This window comes from Chlamydotis macqueenii, chromosome 4 (assembly GCF_036417535.1).
Source record: "Chlamydotis macqueenii isolate bChlMac1 chromosome 4, bChlMac1.mat, whole genome shotgun sequence".
Lineage (NCBI taxonomy): Eukaryota > Metazoa > Chordata > Aves > Otidiformes > Otididae > Chlamydotis > Chlamydotis macqueenii.
In genome coordinates, this window is record NC_141559.1 from 75,609,603 (window position 1) to 75,629,947 (window position 20,345).

At 43.9% G+C, this 20,345-nt stretch overlaps 1 protein-coding gene across 2 annotated transcripts; it reads right to left on the bottom strand.

The window, feature by feature from the left end:
- Window positions 1–1,787: 1,787 nt before the first annotated feature.
- Window positions 1,788–15,224, bottom strand: NICOL1 (NELL2 interacting cell ontogeny regulator 1). 2 transcript variants are annotated; one of them, XM_010120527.2, is made up of 4 exons: window positions 15,097–15,224; window positions 14,762–14,919; window positions 7,902–7,990; window positions 1,788–4,074 (listed from the first exon to the last, which is right to left on the bottom strand). In XM_010120527.2, exons 1-4 carry the CDS (start codon window positions 15,222–15,224, stop codon window positions 4,009–4,011), a joined length of 441 nt encoding a protein of 146 aa, XP_010118829.2. In that variant the 3' UTR covers window positions 1,788–4,008. The 2 variants fall into 2 exon arrangements, with proteins under 2 accessions (XP_010118829.2, XP_086603025.1); XM_086746899.1 differs by lacking the exon at window positions 15,097–15,224 and adding an exon at window positions 15,029–15,084.
- Window positions 15,225–20,345: the final 5,121 nt, after the last annotated feature.

Here is a 20,345-nt window from a genome sequence, read left to right on the forward strand (position 1 = left end):
TGCACACAACATCTCTGTGCTCCCCATTTCAAACACCGTCCCTGATACCACTGTGATGGTTTTGTCTGCAGCACTACCCTAATTCGAAATGATTGCAGCCTCTGCTTACCATGCACAGCATATAAATCCTTAGGAGGCTGCAGCTCTGGTTTCTCAGCTGGGAGCACTGATTTGCTGGGAACTCAGCCAGGCTGCAGAAGGCAGGTATCTCTTTTCCCTGCCACACTTGTCCCCCTTTTCTCTCACTCACTGTGCCTGGGCCAGAGAAGGAGTAAGCAGAACATTGTTTTAGGCAAGAGGGTCTTCTTTCCTGTCTGCCAAGAGAGGCAAAGGCAAACTTTCTGTCTGGTGCCATTTCCAAAGAAAAAAACATCCTCTGTGCTTCTCTGCTTTGGGAAAGGCATAACAGCCTCAGAGTGTTTCTTCTTTTAAATGACCTTTGAACTAAATTGGAATTCCATTAGACTCCTTCAGCACAGCAAGTGCTTTCTCTCAGCTGGGTGAGATCTGTCTTCTGGTAGCAAACAAACAGCCAGCACCAGCCCCCTCCACAAGTCCCACTGCTATAGAAGGAAGTCTTGTCTCTGGGTACCAGCCTGGGGCAGGTGAAGGAGGGGCAGAAACCACGTGGCTGCTGTTAAGGAAACTACCTACACACTTTATAACTATTGCTTAGAAGATGGGGAATGGATATTGGATGCTCAGATCACCCAGGAGTTACCTCCAGACTAGTTCTGGGTAGAAAGATATAACTGATTTCTAAATATGAGATTTCCACCTGGAAAGGGTACTCCATGGGGCTTTCAAAGTATTTCACCCAAAAATATGGGCAAGGAACACCAGCCCACGCACTAGTCAGGTTCATCTAGCAATAATACTACTTAGCTTTGATGTTACCTATCAGGGATCTTCATTACAAGCAAGATAAATTGTGTTCCCATTTTTCAGAAGAAAATCCAGAGATATATCTTCAGACAGTTGTCCTGAGACTCAGCTCAAAATTACTAACTCAGAATACACACAGAATTACACCCAAGAAGGCATTAGTTTAAGTATGAGAAGCTCTGAAGATGTGGAGATCATTACCAGGATTTATCCATCACCTTGCCTACCCAGAGATAGCACCACACTAACATGATTATACCGTTTCTCTCATAGGGAGGACTTGGCTGTGCATCTTTGCAGCCTATGACTTACACTCCACCTTGTGTACAAATGCCTTGTGCCCAGGGCTACCTGCAGCAGCACTGCACCAAAAGAAAAGAAGACAGCTTGGTTTCAAAAGGTCATGAGAACTGCCTTGGCTCCGCAGCAAAACAGTGCTGGGAGTGTTGTGTGGAAAACAGACTTTCTGAACTTTGGCCTCCTGCAATTAAATCCTTTTGTAAAATATAGTTTCTTCTAGTAAATGGAGACTCAAGGGGGTTCTGAATTTAAATTAACTTCCTTCCTAATTTAATAAACTAAAACTATCAAGCTCAATTTTTTTCTTCATGCGGCCATAGCAATTACAAGGAGCTTTATCACAACCACCAAGTACTGAGTATGAGGTTCTTAAAAAAGCTCACAAAAATCATTATAGTACTTTCAATTTCAAATAAGAGTTTGATTTTATACTTCAGCAAACAAGAATACATTCATAAATTTAGCCCAAATACAAAATTTATTTATTTTCCTATTCAAAATAACCCTTTTCCCTGTGGATTTTCCACCTAATTAAAGAGCAGATATTTCTTAATGCATAAGCACTATCATTTTTCAAATCAGTAACAAAGCACACCAAAACCTACAATGCGTCTTGCCTTTTTATTGTATTGTATTATAGACAAAGAGGAGTACATACAGAATAATCACTGCCATCACAACCGTAAAATTGCAGTGTCACTCTGATCCCTTTGGGAGTCAGAGAACATCCATTTGTCATTCATTCCATCTTTTTATTGTAACAAGCTGCGTATACCAAAACTTAGCTGTGAGCAACCATTTTTTCTAAATAAAAACACAGCCAAAAAAACAGTGCTCGCTAACAGGACTATGCAAGATTCTTTAAGGTACTGGCATGCACAACAGCAATATAAAACCATAGACACATTGCCCCCTGAAAAGGTGAGCTGTGCTGGAAAATTCACAGGTTCGGTGCTGGAACTCCACCTCCTGCAAATAGCCAACTCAGAATCTGTCTATTACTTTGGTTCAAATGTAAGTGGGAGTAAAGTAACCTAAGCTTGGTATTTTGCAAAGGAGTTGTGTTAAACCTATTGTTTTATCTCTAAAATAAAATACGGTCTATGATAAGAACCCGTATTGCTTCCCGTCAGTCAGTTACCAGTGCAACAGTGGAGTGTAATGGTACTAAAAGCAATGTGTTGCTGTGTCATGCTGCTTCTCTTTCACACAAACTAGCTCCTGATGACCTACAAAGGGTTTTTCTAGAATACTACAAAGGACAAAGCAAATTTCCTACTTGAAATGCAGGTGCAAGAAAGCTTTCCTTTGCTGAGAACCACATGCCTTTCAAACAACTTTGGCAGGGTATATGGTAACACACTCCTTTGTGTTATTGGGTATGACTGCACACAAAATAATAAATTGGCAGTGGGTCACAGTTCCCTCTTTTCCTATGCCTAATGTGATAGATAAAATGGGAGAGAAGCAGTTTGGAAACATACAGATAGCTACCATCATAACTTATGGAGCGGCTTGATAGGAAAATATCGGCCACTTACAGGAAGACAGGCATATTAATAAAAATTGGTAAAATTACTTTGAAAACCACTGCTACTGATACTACTCCCACACTCCTGTTTGTATAAAAATTTCTAGCCTGTACATAGATGGTCTAGCTGATATACAAATCTCTGTTATTTATACTTCAGGGTTGATATTTTAAGCCCTATGAAAAATCTATTATCTACAAGAACTTTCCACTGGGGCCATTTTGTGCTTTCCTCCCCAAAACAAAGGGAAAATGGAAAACAACAAGAAAGGATTTGCTATTTTTTTTTCAAAGAGTAACAAGGTGCAGTCTTGTCTACTACTACTACTACACTGCCTAAGTTGTTTTGCTCTCCCTCGCCTCACACTGAGGCAGCAGGAATATTAATAGCATCGGCACTGTAACCCACAGCTACAGAGGATAAGTCACGCAAGAGCTATGGCCCATTTTGGAAGAACTTAAATGTTTCTCAAAATACAGTTTGCAGGAGACTCCTGGGCACGCAGGCGTTTTGTAGGCTCTCTGCCAAAACTCTCTATAGAGGCCAGTTTGAGTGGTTCAATCCAGTATGTGATTTGCTTAATGAAAGACACTTCTCCAGAAGATTTTGGCAGGCGCAATCAGTTCAATTGCCAGGCAGTATTCATGTGATTACAAATATTACTGATCACATTAGATACTTAATAAATCTCTCCAAAAAGATCACAGCTACTGTGTGGCTCTGAAGAAATTAAAAACTGTGATATAGATTACTGTGTTTGCTGTGCACTGGACTGTTGACACGATTGGGAACAACTACCTCTTGGACTGCCAAGCAGTCAGTGACAACTATTAATTTCTGTATAAATCCAGGGACGCTTGTTTGTAAATGTTTAGCTATGCATCATTGCAAAGTAGCTTCCTTTTCCTGTCAGGGATATAGTCTACCAAAAATGTATTAAATAATTCGACTCCACTGGCTTTCACAGATCTATGGCAATTCATATGTGCCGGAGAGTACAAGGACAATTTTTGCCTTGAAATACCAGAAAAACTGGATGCTATCCTTACACAAAACCCATGAGCGAGACTTTGGCACTGTTTCTTCTGTTGACATTTCAGCAGATGCAGTATCGCATACAGTAATGATAAAACACATGAAAGCAAAAATGATCTAAGTGAGCTGTACCTGTTTGGATAAAAAGTGTTTTCCTTGCGGTGTGGCACAACTTGCACTCTGTATCTTCCTGGAATTTATTGAACGGCATTTTAAAAACGAATAAGTGTCCATTGGCCAAATCCCAGTGCTCATTTCAGTGTATTGCACGAAAGCAGTCACACAGGCCTCTCTTTTCCGCTCTCAGGAGGAGGGTTTCTGTCTGCAAAAAAAAACCTCATGAAATCAAAGAACTGAATATATCACATTAAAAGAGTATATAATTGATTAGCCCTAATCCCTCCCCACAGCTGTAGTCAAGGTACTTTGCTGAGTCAAAAATCATAGTTGTTAGTGCTGGTTTTTATCCAGAAAAAGTGATGAAATAAGTATATTCACAACCAAGATGCATGGAGATTATTTTATAGTTTAAATGTTTTCATTTTCATGGTTAACTTCTAGGGAGTAGGTTGTCAAAATTATTAAAGTGTCCATTATAAATGCTGAGAAAAATTCCACTTTCAGCTGCCCTGCTCTTAATTCCTTCGCAGTGATTGATGGCTTCCTGTTGATGATGTCTTCAGTACTGTATAATTTAACTGCGTCTGATAGCGTGTGCTGAGGAGCCAGTTGTGCTCTCAGTTACACTGCTGTTTCTCTGGAATAACTCTGAGTTCAATCCAGCTGTCAGTCTAACCTTGTTGTCTGAAACTCATAATCTTTCAGGGCAGATCTAGACTTGAGTTTGTGGCTCTTATTTTAACCTGAGTTAATTTACTGACAGTCGCCCTATTACCATCTCCATTTGGAGCCATGCCCCCAGAAGTCCATCAAAAGCTTAAAAATCATTCTCTGTATACAGAATTTAAAATGACTTGCTCATGTTTCTGGACTGTCTTAGCGTAAATGCATTTCCAAGCTTTTTTTTCTGTGTATCCAGGGAAAAAAAATTAACTTCAGATCCTCAAAGATACTTAAGTATCATTTAAATCTTTTGTGGGTCCTAGTCTCACTCTTTGAGAAAGGCTGAATTTCTCAAATGGCACCATCATTTCCAAAGCTGAGTCTCTTGAGAGACTCAAATTTGTTGGTGCAAGCAACTCACATTAGCAAGTACAATAGTGACTGAAGAGAAACTTCTTCCTGAGCATATCTTGTGGTTTTCACCCTGTGGTCTGTGGTCCCTTAAGCAGTTTGTAGACTGACTTTGAAGAGTTTCTTGAGGGGAAAAAAAAGTTACCAGGCTTCAATTCACCATGAATGGGTTTCCCATCTGCACTGGAAAAAAACATTAAAGGCTGAAACCACTTGTTAACAAATTATCTAAAAGCTCTGTGAAACAACAAGGTCTTCAGCCTGCTGATGTTCCTCTGACATGACACCTCCTGACAAATTAGGAACAGCAAAGGGCTAATTAACAAAGACACACAATTTCCAAAGGAGTAGCTGGGCACTTCTGCTTGGGGACCTGCTCTACCAAGCTCTGCCTTGCTTGGCCAGCAATACCTCTGTCCCTCCGCAGTTCCCATTCTCTGCTACTCATTTCTTGCTCTCAGACTGCAAGCTTTTGCAGGGACAGGCTGTTTCAGAACTGCTTCCCCCCACCCTCCACAGCCCGCTATCCCTTTCAACTCAAACTTTTGACATCCACCTTTTCATTAAAGAGGACTTGTTCACTTTCCTTGTCTGCTTTCACTTATCGGCTTAGTGCAATGGCAGGCGTTATTAAACACTGCTCCTCGCTTGTACAATGCAATCCTGGATGAGTGAATGCTCCCATTGTTGGGAGCCCAGTAGAAACCATAGAATCATCTTAACATCAAGCAGGCTTACTGGATTTCACCGTAATGCCAACAAGCTGTCACTGTTACCACAAACCCTGCCTAGGCATCACTCATGACTATTTACAGGCAGGAAGAGCAGCTCTGGGAGCACTCAGCTGTAAACTGAAAGACTATGAAAGAGAAGTATCAATTACAAAAATTAATTCCAGCCTTGTTGGCATTGGGTTTGGAAGTCCCGGATAGGAACAGTCTTGCCTGGGGCTTGCCCTTGTAACAACATCTTTCAAGACTCAGGAGTTACTGAATGATTATTTGTGTGTAAAACTTGAGAAATTTTAGTTGCTTAACATGAGCCAAGCACCAGTGGTTAAGTAAGAATACGGAGGCCGTACCTTTCAGAGAAGAGAAGGCAACAGCACGTCATTTGTAGGTCCCTAGCCACTGCATTTCACTTTAGTACCTCTGCATCACGCAATAATTTGTATTTAACTAAAGCATCTCTTTCAGAAAGGCCTTTGGAATCTCAATCCAAAGGCTGGGAAAGATGGACAGTAAGATACCCTTTCCTTACTAGTAGTATTGACCTCTGTCAGTTGTCAAAGGGTGATGTTCCAGATAACTGGTTACACTTGTTTTGGTGATGCACTGTTCCTGTGCCCCTTGTTCTGTAATACTGAGAGCTGCCTGAATCACTGCCTTGGCATCTCAGGCCTGTCCAGGTCCTCACAGACACACAAGCTTATCTTGCAGCGCTCTGGGACCAGCTTCTCCCTTTATACTCTGCCTTACCTCTTACAAGACAGCACTGCTCCCTTATGGGTTGTATTCTTACTCCACTCTCCAAATAGAATAGCTAACACAGATACATTTGAGTATCTCTGTAAGTGGGATTAAGGAATTTTGCTGCCTCTATTGCATTCAAAAAAAAATCTTCCCCATGCAGCTTAGACAGAAATTTAGTTCCTCCTTTAACTTCCCATGTAAAGCCTGGTGACAGTACAAGAACAAACACAGTTGCAGTTGCACATGGTCTGATCATCTCACCTGTAGGTACAAAACATTTCAGCTGAACCTAATCCAGACAGGTGAAACCCCACTATGCACCAGAGCAGCCCAGCACAGCTGCTGGAGGGAAAGCCTGTCTATTCACGCTCTACGGGAAACTTTTGCAATGCAACCCGTACTGCACTCAGAGCTCTGCCCTAATCAGTTTGCTATTGATAGCTCAAGAAAGCTAAAGTCACTCCAACCTTATTGTGTAGGGCCCTACATGATTGCCCAAGGTCACAAGAAACCAAAGGCAGAGCAAAGTAATTGCCCTTCTGTGTCATAGTTTGAGACACATAATTGATTTATATCTCTTTGGTCGACTCTGCTGTGAATTACAATTTGAGCGGAGCGTGACTTTAGAGGAACAAGGAGCCCTTCTCACCAGAGATGGCACTGGTCAAAGGTTCTGAGTGGGCACCTAAAAGAATTGGGAGATGTGGCTGGGAACCAGTTTCACTCATCACAAGTTGCTTTATTTTCATGTTGCCAGTGTTAATGGAGCTGCTGGGAAGGAGAAGTAGGACAAGACATATGTGAGGGGGCTTTATTAGAGGTGAGAGACTTACTGCCTCTTGCAAACTTCATACAGCGTAAGTCCTACTCACGTCAGTGTTTGTGCATATTTATGAACCCACATACGTATGCATTGCTAAAATCAGGGCATTTAACATACCCTAACTTTTTGTTCATTGAGGCCTCTGCAGAACAAGACTTGCATGTAAAGTTGCAAAACGGCATGTGTGCTGTGATAACTACCCAAGCAAATGTGTCTCCCCCTTTTTCATGGAGCACTGATCCATGACCAAGGAATATAAGTGCTTCCCTTTCCTCTCTGCCAGCCCTGCCTGCCACCTTCTTGCTCTCCTGCTCACATTCTGCTGCTGCCCAGTGAAGTCAGTCCACAGCTCAGAAGCAATGTTGTGAGATAAAGATTAAATCATCTTTCTTGTTCTTCTCTCCCTTCACACATCTTCTTTCCTTCTCTATTTGTTGCAGGGACTATCTGGGGTAATTCTTTAGCCTGTTATGCAAGAAGTCAGACTAGATGATCTTTAATGAACCTCTCCAGCCTGTGACAAATAATCTGTACTTGGTACAATCCTATTTGCTGAAATGGAAGTGAGTCAGCAGAGATGTCATGTCTGCTGTACACAGACGCAGACCCGGCCACTTGGAGATAAAGACTAAGTAAAAGCATTTCTATAGAAACACATACCCGTGTGTCGAGATTATACGCCGTCTTCTTCAAATCCTGCAACGCCCTCTGCATGAACTCAAACGCATGGCAGTCAACACAGGGGCGACCTGGAAAAAGGTGCAGAAGAAGACATCACTGTCACAGCATGAAATTTGCAGTGTGGCAATACAGAGGGGAATACTCAGAGACCTCGTAATGCCAGGAGAAAACCCATTTTACCAGGCACCCACACCTGCGTGTGTATAAAGTCAGGGCTGCCTCTGGACAGGGCTGTATCTGTCCCTGTGCAAATGTGTGAGGACCAGCAAAAACACAAGAGCATTTTGCTGTGTGTGCTTTTCTGAACATAGCCCAGGCTTGATTCTGCCCGGTGCTGTGTGCCTTCAACCCCCAGCTTCTCTCCTTAAAACTGAAATCCTCAACCCTCCTCAGACATAGGTTAATTCTCAACAGATACACTGAAAATAGCAGTTTGCAGTGGTTCAGAAATCAGGCAGGCAGGTCTCTTTTTTTACAGGAGCTCTTACAGAGCAGCTTGGCAAGGGACAGTGCCAGATCTGTATTTGCTTCCTTTCACCTGCTGCTGTATTTTTTCTCTGCCAGGAATGCAAAGCATCCCACTGGCTCTGCAGCTGGTGCCAGTGTGTGTGCACAGAGGGGCAGGGCAGGGAAAAGGCAGAGAAGAGGAGGAGGAGGATCTGGGGACTTCATGACAACAAAAATGGCTTGCTTTGGACCTGGGCATTTCTGCTCAGCCAGGATTCACCCTGCACTGATCTCAGGCCCTTTCATTCAGTCACAGAGTTAATGAACTATGGGTTTTCAGAAGGAGAATTTGCAGATACTGGAGGAGATGCAGGGGGAATGGGGAGAGAGGACATTTTACATGGATCACAGAGCCCCCATGTTGGGGGGAGCACTGAAATCATTGTCCACAGGCAGCCACTTGTGCTGCTCTGGCAAAGCAAAGAGGGTGCAAAGCTGCTGCTGAGAGAGCTGGGGAGCTGCCCGCAGCCAGGGACCCGCTGTGCATCATGGCAGCACCCTGTGCTGCGCACCCTGATGCCAACATAGACCTCTGAGCTGGGCCTGATGGAAGGGAGCAGCCAGAGTGCTTCTCGGTCCCCAGCAAGCTTCTTAGGGCTTTTGACCTGTTCAGGAGGTGTTTCACTCCCACCCATCCTCCTCCACATCCCCTCCACACAGCTGACACCTCAGGGAGACCCAGGAATCAAGCCAGGGATTTAATTCCAGGGATATGGAGAGATGTAAAGTCCCCACCTCTATAAGAACAGCATCACTCACTAAGACCAGGCTTGTGAGGAGTAGCAACAGGATGGTTTTGAGCACATTTTAAAGATACTCAACCCCCTCCTGCATTCAGTATTTCAGTAATTTAATTGTTTTCACTTCAGATCATGGAGCAGAGCCCTTAAAAAGAACATGCATCCTCAGTCTGCTGTCAGCAAATCCATCATTCACTTAGTGCCGTGGCCTGCTCCCTCCCCTTGCTGTGGCCTTCTCAAAAAGCACCCTGCCCTGGCTCCATCTCAGTGAAGTGCTGCATACTCTGAAGTGTTTGTCACTAAAGTGTTCTCAAAATCAGAATTTGTTGGAGAAAAAAACCAACTAAATGTCATAAATTAAGGTCTCCTGCTCCAGCAGTGTGGAGAAAGCATCTTTGAGGAGAGCCAGGAATTCCACAATCGATCACTGCCTGCCACCCAGGAAGTCTTCCCAGGCCCTCATGAAGGCCATGGCTGTGTGGGATCATTCACTGGTATTTATGGCAGCGCAGTGCTCCTATGTGGATAGGAGGTACTAGTGGGATGGCACAACCATGCCACGTGGTTATTTCACTTCTGCCACCCCTGTGAAAGCAGCTGCCCTGGCACCAAAGCAGCTTCAGCAGGAAAAAGGTGGTGGCACTGAGGACATCTGCCTGTGCAGCTTTGTGTGTCCTGGATCAGCACATGCGAAGCTCCTAACATGGCACTGCTCTTTAAAGCCACAGTGCAGATGCAGGCAGTTTCACCACATAATGGAATATTCATTCTCTAATACCGTTTCCTGGGCTGTCCTCCTTGGTGGAGGGTCCTTCTCCAGGCACAGCTGTCTCTGGTCAGGTTAGCACCCTGCCTCTTGGGAGCTAGCAGCCCCACAGCACTGGCAGTGGGAGAAGCTGCTGTGATTCTTCCAACCAGCTATATCCCTGGATGGGTCACATCATTTTGACTTCCAGTGGCACAGAGAGGACTGACTGAAGCAGCACCACTGGCAGATGTACCTGGCACAGCTGTACCTGGGAGGAGGCAAGAAGCAGCTCAGGAGGTGGCTGGTGACAAACTCTTCCACCCATGCAGCCCTGCAGAGCATGCTGGGGACTGAAGGAGGGCAGCGCTGATGAATCCATCAAGCATCTTGCACTAGCACAGAGCAGCTTGAATGCAGTTCCCCAAATAAAACAGGGGCAATACCCCACTACCTGGAAAGCCTATAGCTACAGTCGGACTTTTACCAGCAGAGCTGCCCAAGTCCTGACTCTAACTGGGCTTTTAAACTGTTATACTAGCCAGACTCTCTCACAGTAGCCAATAACAGATACTTACGGAAGGTATAAGAATAAGCCTCTAGCAATGTTCTTCTAGCCTGCCAAGGGACTGGAGGATATCCTGAGTCTGGCTAGTGTTTCTACATATGATAAGCCCTCCATAATTCTTCTCACATTAATTTGCCCCATTGCTTCCTGAATCCACGTAAACTTTTGGCATCCACAGCATCCCATGGCAATGAGTTCCACAGCTCAGCTCTTCAGTGAGTGAACAAAATGCTATTCCTGTCTGCTCTGAAGTTAACATCTCCTGCTTTCATTTCCTGCCTCTAAGTTTTGCAGTGGAAGAGACAGTTATTAAATATTCACCATCTTTGTCCCACTTATGACTTTGCTGCTCTCCATCACTCCCTGCCTCAGTGTCTCCTTTCCAGACTGAAGAGCTGCTCTGGTAAGCTGGCCTATCTAGCCAGACTTAATCTCTCTTCATGCTCACAATATTTTGAGTAGGATGCCCATGGACATTTCCCCAATGAAGGGATGTCTAAGGGTCTGTTTTCACAAAAGTTTTAAACAAATCTAAATATGTGCTGTTGCCAATAGGAGCAATCCCACCTTGCTTTCTGTCTTTAGTTATGTGTTCCCACACCTTCGCTTGCTCACAGCAGGCATGACTACACAGTTGCTTGGTCAGATGGATCGCTATTTTTTTTTTCTCCACATCAGATCCTGAATGCCCAAGTTCTGAGGCCAGAACAAGAAACAGGGCAAGGACAGGAGGCCAGGTTATGCGGAGGATAAGGACAGAGGCAGCACAGGCTTACATCAGCTTAAAGCAATCATGAAACCAAACCTTAAGTCACATCATAGCAAAGCACGGCAGAGGGCTATTAATTCCTTGCTGACAGCTGGGAACAGACTATCATTCATAGGGAGACTTAACAGGTTTCTGGATTAACATAATGAGAATTATCAAGAGTCTGCTATAATTCTTTAAATGGGTCCTGTCAGCACGAAGACTGTATGTGTCTTTGTGTGTTTGGGGAGAAGTGGGGGAGGAGAGCTTAAAATATGTTCCTTGGCTTCTTCTTGGTGAAAAACTGGATCTGAAAGCACTGTGGAAGTCTGATTTACTTTCCCTCACAAGCACATGCCATTTATTCTTTGTATTTCATGCACCTTGGCTAATGAAAACAGACTGACCAGCTTCTGTTCTTCAGATTCCACATTGCAGCTTTCACAGTGGGTGATATGGGCTACAAATGCAATGAATTTGGGAAATTACTTAACTTTTTTTAGTGGATTGCACTGAACTTTAAAGAAAATAATCTGCAAACATTAGTAACACCATTTCATACTTGAACAGTTTTTTTGCATATTCAAAGTTCTGTGTATAAAGTGTATAAAGTATAAGAACATGATTAATTGCTACTAATTAGATTATTCACAAAAAGGTGGGCCTGGCTTTCTGGCTGGCAGAAAGTATGCCAAGTGGAGAGCAGATGATGGTACCCCAAGCCAGATATCGAGGCCACACGCAGGGCAGGATCTGTCTGCAACGCTAAGAACTCTGACTCACTCTCATGCTTCTCTCCTGTGACTCCTGCACCTCCCACACTTGCACAAGAACTTTGCTGCCCCTCTCTGATGCTGTGGGAGGGATGCAGTTCCCCCACCAAGTGGGAGAGAAAGGCTGTAGTGCTCTCTGGTCCGTGAGGGATTTTTCCTGCTAAAGGCATGTTCCCAGTCCCATGTTGCACACCTGGGAACAGAGAAAAGCATTGAGCATCACACTGGTCTGCCCTGCAGAAGGACACTTAGTATGGTCCATGTACATCATATATCCCTGTCAAGAACATGTACTAGAGCCCACTTTTTTTTGCCAGGTCATCCAGGATCACACAGCCACCATTTTATCTGAGCTGAAAGTATGGACTTGAGCATCAGGGAAGGTGTGCACACATACTGCAGTAGCGCTGCCCACCAAAAGGGGTCAGTGCCCAGGAGGATCAACGCCTTGATGAGAAATACTCAGTAAAGCTGAAAGCGAGCACGAAAATATCCAGGAATGTCTGTACTAGATCACATCAAAGGTCTGCCCAGCCCAGTGTTCTGTCTCCCATGAGCCACATCTCTTGTAGTACATTAAATGTGTCTAGGAGCATTCCCAAGGTTTGAGAGCAGCTGGCATGGGATAGCTCATCTCTAGAACAGTAAACTCTGTCTTCCAGATAGCAAACGGCTGCCTGTCATGGACAAAAGTGTGCCAGGGACCATCCTAGCAGGTTACCAGTACAGTCATGTCCCCATGCCAGGGAATATCCGTGGGCACTGCTTACAGATGTGACCTTCACAGCCAACAATGGATGCCCATGAAAGAGCAGAAGAACAGGACAAGTATGGAGAGATGTGTCCCCAAAGACCCTCCCAGGCCTCAGGAATATGCTGAGGCAGCTCCTGAGCCAGAAGAACTGCTGCTGTATTTAACAGCCTTTTCTAAGATTTTTTCCCTTGAATTTACCCAATCACTTCTGCAATACCATGCAAACTTTTAGCACACACAGTGTCCTAAGGGAGGAGTTCCACAGGTTAACTATCAGGAAGAGCCATGATGGGCAAAGGAAAGTACCTGGAGCACTTAGCAGCTATGCAGCACTCTCAACAACTCTCTGATTAGGAGCATCCCAAGTTCCTTGTTGCTTTAAAACCCTGCCTCTGCAGCAGCACAAAACCATTTACAATTCATGATCAGCTGAGAGTCTTCCTCCTGGCCTGGCCTCAGACATAAATACTGTTATGCGTTCGTAGCAATGCTACCAGCTTCCATTACTCAGGAGAGAGAAGCATGTCTCTGTAGAAACACTGCCCACAGAAACACACTGACCTGCCCTTCGTTCCTCACTCTCACAGGCAAGAGTAAGACAAGACAAGGAATCTTCCTCAAGGGCTCTTCAGGGGACTCAGTAGCCTGGCCATAGGATATCAGAACCGTGAGATAACTCCCTGAGACTGGGGTCAGAGACCCTGGCCAAGAGTTTTGTTCTGCAGACAAAATGGGATTTTCCATTACACAAGCAGAACAAGAAATCACCATACAGTTTTTCCCAAAAATGTGTTGACTTGCCTCTGCAAACACAGACAAATAAAGGGCACATATAATTTATTTTTCAGGCATGATTTTCTCCTTGAGGACACAAAATGGGCTACTAGCCACAAAACTTAGTGAATTTAATGAATGCATGCCTAGAAAACAGACACAAAATAGAGATGAGGTCTGTTTCAAATCAGACCAAACCTAGCACTAACAAAAAAATAAGAGAATGGAACAAGAGGGGAGTTCAGCATTTAAGTCCTGTAGAGACAAATACACATAGGTGTATTTGAAAAACATAATGGAATTAGAGGAGGATAAAATACAGCAATTAAATCAGGTCTTGGTAGTCATGTAAAAAAATAGCTGTGATTCAAAGTAAGCATGACTAAGGAGTAGACATTGGTTTGTATGCAATTACTTTCCTTTTTTTTTTCTCTCAGAGGATATTTTAAGTTTCTAATGAGTGGCTACTTCCCACTTGCTGTCACCAAAACACCCTGAGAACATTGAGTCCATCCCCTCACATCTTTGAACTATTGCTTCATTTTGGAGCTGAGGAAGTTTAACTGGAGACTTGCTCAAAATGACAGAGGAAGCTAACAGAGAGCTGCGATCCAAATTCAAGAGCTCCCAGCTCCACAGTGTGCTCAAGCCAGTTTGACATATTTATTTATTTTTTAGGTTCGCAGAATAGCAGCAGGATTTCAGAAATCTACATATGCCTTACAAATACACTGTCTGGGTCAACTTTTCCCATGTCAATGTATAGTAGTTACATGAAAGTTGAACTTGAGCTATTGTTCCAACCTAATACTAAAATAAGCAAAATCTAATGCCCCAGCAGAAATAAACACAAATTTCCTTCTGACAGTATCCAGACCAGCAAGGACTTCACATGTATTGTGGCAAATCTGGAAATGAAACTCTCGAGAAGCTGATCTAAAAGACCGACATCCAAAGAGCTTTGGAACAAGCTCCAATTAAAATTATAGTATTCAGTTAGTACTTTTTTCCTAAATAACTACTAATCCTTTGCTTGCTTGCTTTTTTTATGAGCATCGTTTTCATGTGCTTTGCTGACACATTACAAATTCATCGTTAGCCCCTCGCTAATTGGGCAATGCAGTGTTCCCCCGGAGCTTAAGATCCGTGTGGCTGCTGTGGGTTAAGTGGAGGAAAGCAAGCAGGACGCGGGGCAGCGGGAGGGCATAAGTGGGCACGGCAGGTACGTACTTTCTGCAGGAATGACACTCCCAGAGTCCTGGCTGGCCCCCACAAGCCTCACGCTTAGCAGGCCAACCACCGAGATGAAGGGGATCGCCACACGCATCACGCTCCAGACAGACGGCAACGCCATTACTCTCATTAATAATTCAAGCTTCCTTCCCTGCCTGAAACGAGGAGAAATAGTGAAAATCAGCAGTTTGGTCCCAGCACGCTCCCCACAAAGGAGTGGACGAGACGTGATAAGCACAGACCCACATGTACACGCAAACCCACATGCACACATCACTGCAGCGACACGCCACGGGCTTGCAATGCACCCCAAGGACCAGTTTGCCGAGTACCTGATCTTTCTCTTCGCCTGTGAGCCAGACTCTTGGAGCAGCTGTAGCGAGCAGGCGAGGCTCCAGCAGCCACTCTGAGCATGCGTCCCCCCCTGCATCCCCCCTTCCCTGATTAGGGTCATTGCCATGGAGATTTGCTATAGCAACACTGAAAAATTGGAGCTGCCAAGTAGAGAAGAAGATTTAAAGGGACCACGATGTGGTGGATGGTTGCTGCTGTACTCCTCCTCTGCCTCCATTCCTCAAAGGCCATGTCCTCTCCTTCGTAAACACTGGCTGCTGCCACTGGCATGAGAGAGGCAATTTTTGTGTTTGTTACTTTTATTCCCAAAGGGATTGTGCTGAAATACACAAGTCTCATCCCTTGCCTTAGCTGTAACTCACTTAAAGTGATATTTGTAATGGGAGATTTCAAATTAGATGAAAACTCAGAAGTTTGCTTGGAAAAAATAAAGAACCAGGGCCTGCTGATGGCATCCTGGGCTCTGGGGAAGGCTCTCTTACAGGCTTCAACTGCACTGAAAATGAAGCCTTGTGGGCAACAGCAACGTTGGCACATGAACCAACCAGGAATATGCATCCTGCACAGCATCACACCAGGTAACCTTGATAACAGCCCAGCCAAAACCTACACACCGCAAAATTTTAAGAACGCTCGCTTCAAACTCAACTCTTGATCTGGGATTTTGCTAATAGGCTATGTCCTGACAAAGCTCAAGCATGAGCTCTCCTGGATTGGGCATCTCCCTACATACCTGGCTGAAATCTCGCATTCAGAAAGTGGAGATGATACCTTTTGGAAAAGAGAGAGAAATGCTCTCAGTACCTGCTTGCTCTCGAGTGTGGTTAAAGACTCATCTCGCAACATATCTGTTCAACGCATGGCTTTGTCCTTCTCTATGGGGGAGGACATTCTACCTCCTGTCACTGGGGAACAGGCTCCAGCCTTCCTGGTCTGTACAGAATAACTAACCTGCCAGGCTGTGGTGGTATCAGCCTTCCCGGGCTGAGACACAATTTATCCCTTTCTTCAGCCCTAGCACCAGCAATGTACTCTGCTTCTATTTTACTTGTCCCTGTGGCTTCCTCAGAGTCGCCTCTCACATCCCATGTTTCAATGCTTATGCTTTTGGACCAAGTTAGTTTAAAAGTCATCTCAAAGTACTCCAGGCTCTTTAGCATTTTTTGGCAAAGTGGAATTGCCTTGTGCATGCAAGGGGGGCCGCCCAGAGTTGTGGACACAGTTCCTACAAGAATGACACATTGAGCAAACTTTTAGCCCAGAGTGCAACTGAACTCAACTTCCCTTGCATGAAAGGTCCAAATGAAGGTCTCAGTCAATGGGGTCTTCATAAGGTGAGTCAGGGCGCACATGTGCATAAAATGGCTTCATTGACTTTATGAGAAGCTGAGACTCCTAATCTGAGCTCTGAAGTTGGATACCTGAAGTGAGGTTGTGTGAAATGGCCCAGTTTAACATTATCTCTTCGCAGGCCTCAGATGGCTGTTAAAGGAGCAGCTCTGTAAGAGCCAGGATACAGTGGAACAACATTGTACAGTTTGACTATACACTGTTCTAGGGCTCGTCACATAGTCTAGCCCTAATCTGCAGTTTTAAATAACACCAAATGGAAAATCTGGCACAACATCTAAACCTTACACTTCCACTCACCCTGGCATATGTGTTTCTTGTGCATACCCTCATTATGGTCCCACGGCCATATCGTACTTTTCATACATGAGCTTCAGGAAGAGGACACAAAGGAATTGCCTACAGATGCAATAACTTTTGATAAGGTGGAAAGTACTGTTTGTTCTAATATTTTTACAGGGTATCAATATAGTCTTTTCTAAAATAGTAACTATTTTGTAAACTCTGTTTCATAATTGCTTGGTCTTTTCAGTAGGTATGTAGAACCAGCAGCATCATCCACAATGAGGTAAGGAAAGGAATTTGGCATCTTAAGGAGGAAGAGCAACAATAGAATTAAGCTGAGCTGTTATCCATCTCAAACAACTGCAGAAAGTATAAGAGGGGATCAGAGCTTGGGAAAATGTGGTATAAAGATAAACAAAAAGTCCTGAGATTTGTTATTCCCAGGATGCCAAGACCCCAAGGATGCATACATAAGGTTTGGTGATATCTTGTTATTAGAGTCATGGAATCATAGAATAGTTTGAGTTGGAATGGACCCTTAAAGGTCACCTAGTCCAACCCCCTGCAAGGAGCAGGGACATCTCCAACCAGATCAGGTTGCTCAGAACCTCATCCAACCTGGCCTTGAATGTTTCCAGGGATGGGGCATCCACCACCTCTCAGGGCAACCTGTTCCAGTGTTCCACCACCCTCATGGTAAAAAAATTCTTCCTTATACCTAGCCTAAATGTACACCCTTTTAGTTTAAAATCATTACCCCTCACCCTATAACAACAGGCCCTGCTAAAGGGTTTTTCCCCATCTTTCTTATAGGCCCCCTTTAGGTACTGGAAGGCTGCTAGAAGGTCTCCCTGGAGCCTTCTGGTCTCCAGGCTGAACAACGCCAACTCTCTTAGCCTGTCCTCATAGGAGAGGTGTCACAGCAAAGTCTTGCATAGTTGTATATGCATCCAATAAACTTCTCTGTGAGAGGATGGACTGTCTTTGTCCTGGTTTCTGACTGCTCAGCCACCCACCATCCAGACTTAGCACTGTGATTGCACCACAGAAGGAGTCCTTGCTGAACTGGACTACTGCCGTCCAGACATTACACCATTGAATCTGCTCCCACTTGTGACAGTGAGGAAGATTTGCAGTAGGGCCCTCTCTGTCCACCATCTAATGAGGTGGAAGGTGTTATTTCTGTGTTACAGCACACTACTAAGCTCAAAATAATGTCCTTTTAAAAAATTGTTTGGTGCCAAAGTAAAACAATCAGACATTGCACTTGCAGAGTCAGGCCAGTTTTTGTGTCAAATGCCATAGTCCTTAAGAAGCACGAAAAAAGTTCCCAGCTCCTCTTGCTAATGGAACTGTGTGGTCCAAGGTACAGTTCTCCGTTCACAGGGAACAGGAGCCCATCTGCTTGGAAAACTTCCAGAAATCTGTGTTGTCCTATCACCTCCAGCAAAGCTGGAGAAGAGAGAAGCACAAAAGCACTTGCATGACTTGCTTTGCTATTACATTCAGTATTGCCTACCACTATTACTAAGGGATACCAGTACTAAATTTACTTTGAAGGATGAGAAAATTCCAAGAGATTCATAGGAGTCCATTTGCTCTCTGAAGAATGTCATCACAAATCCTAGAAAGCTTTCTGAAATATTTATACTTCATTTTCTTTGCTAACAAAAGAAAAGTTTCCTCCAAAATAATCAGAAACATCCAGACATTTATCAGGAAGATGATTAGTGAGGATAGACATCTGGTAGCTCCCTCAGAAAATCTCTTATTGATGCTTAAGTGTTACAGGTATTTAATGTTATGTTTTTACAGTGGAGTAAGAAAATCTATATACCTAGTTAAAATCACTAATATTAAAGGCCTGAACTAAATATATGTGCATAAAAGGAAGGTGCAGGCAGAGGTTCTAATTTTAGAACTCCATTATTATAGTCATGGGTACACATGGCAAAGACGGGGGTGGTTAATCCCAGTCTAATACGAAGTGCTAAATCATTGTCTGCTAACATGGCCATAAGCCCTTTGTTGAACTCAGACAGAAGAAGAAAGCACAGAGACAGAAGAATCTGTGTCTGGTTACTCTTACTTGAATAATGGAGTGGCAAGAGAATACAGGCACAACCCCAGAAAGGCCAAGAAGCAAAACCAGATGGAAATAGTGAGAAACATGAAGAATAGCAAGGAAGCATTATTTAAACACATGGGGAGTAAGGAAGACAAAAACCAAGCAAAGAGTTCATTCTCTGTTCAGGAGAAGGGGAAAGTTAGTCAAGTTGATGCCTAGAAAATGACACAGGGCTTAGCATCTCTTTTATCTATCGACCAAAATAAGGTGAACTAGTGAGCAGGAGGCTAACACAACTAATACCAGTGAAGAGGTTTTAGGTAAGAACACTTAGCAGAAATTTGTGTTGGTTACATATGCCTGTAAGTTTGTGCCAGGTCACTTTTCTGGGTTTCTATATACTCAGGGCTGTCACTAGACCTACTTCAGGACATTTAAAGAAGAAACCAAAGCAATCACCATCAGCAATTCTTGCAGAGAGCTCAGGGAAGATGTGAGTTATACCAGCCATGGAAAAGGACAAATGCAGTGACTATCTTTAAAAGGGGGAACAGAAACTGGAAAATGACACACAAACCAGTTTCCCATCGATCCCTGAGAATGTTTTAGAAGCCATAATCCCACTGACTGTAAGCGTTCGGAAAACAAGAAGCAGAGTTGCAAATAAGAGGTATTTCTCAAGAATCAAGTCAAACCAGTTTAGTTTCCTTCTGTTACATGGTAACAGGCCTTGCAGGTAGGGAAAAGCCAATTTAATCCACTTCAGGAAGATTTCCGATGCTATGTCACACAGCATTGCCAGAAGCAAACTGAGGAAACGGCTCCGAGGACAGCAAAACTGGCTGGGTCACTGCTGAGAGTTAGCAATGGGTCACTGTCACCATAGGAAAATACATCACACGGGGTCTGCAGAGACTCACTTAGGTCAAGGGGTTTTCGGCATTTCATTAGTCAGCTGGATAACGAATAAGCAAAGTGGTTATTTAAGATGTAACATCAGCCTGAGAGCCTTCAAGCAATGCTGGGGGAGAGGACTGGAATTCCAAATCATACAAGCAAGCTGAAAAAAAAAGGTCTAAAACCAGAATAAAATTTGATAAGGATGAGAACAAGGTGCTACACTTCATCTGGAATAATCGACAGCTCGTATTTAGAATGGGGAACAGCAGGTCAAGTGGCACTTCTACACCAGAGTTAGGGAGTCACAAGCTGAAATCAGCCTACAATGTTCAGTCATTGCCAAAAAAAATGCAATTATATTGGAATATAAAAAAAGAAAATGCAAGAGCTTAGACTGCCTTCAGCAGAAGTTCTGAGCTGTAGTAGTGCACTTTGTTTGGTCACTACAATACTAGGAACTGACAGAGACACCGGCAGCAGAAATAACCAGAGATTTAAATTGCATCAAGGAGGAACAACCAAAGCCCTTGGAAAACTTTTTCATGACAGGGAGGGCACTGGGATGGACTGCCTGTGAAAGACAGGGAGATATTTAAGCCTACAGGTATAAATTGGACGTTATTG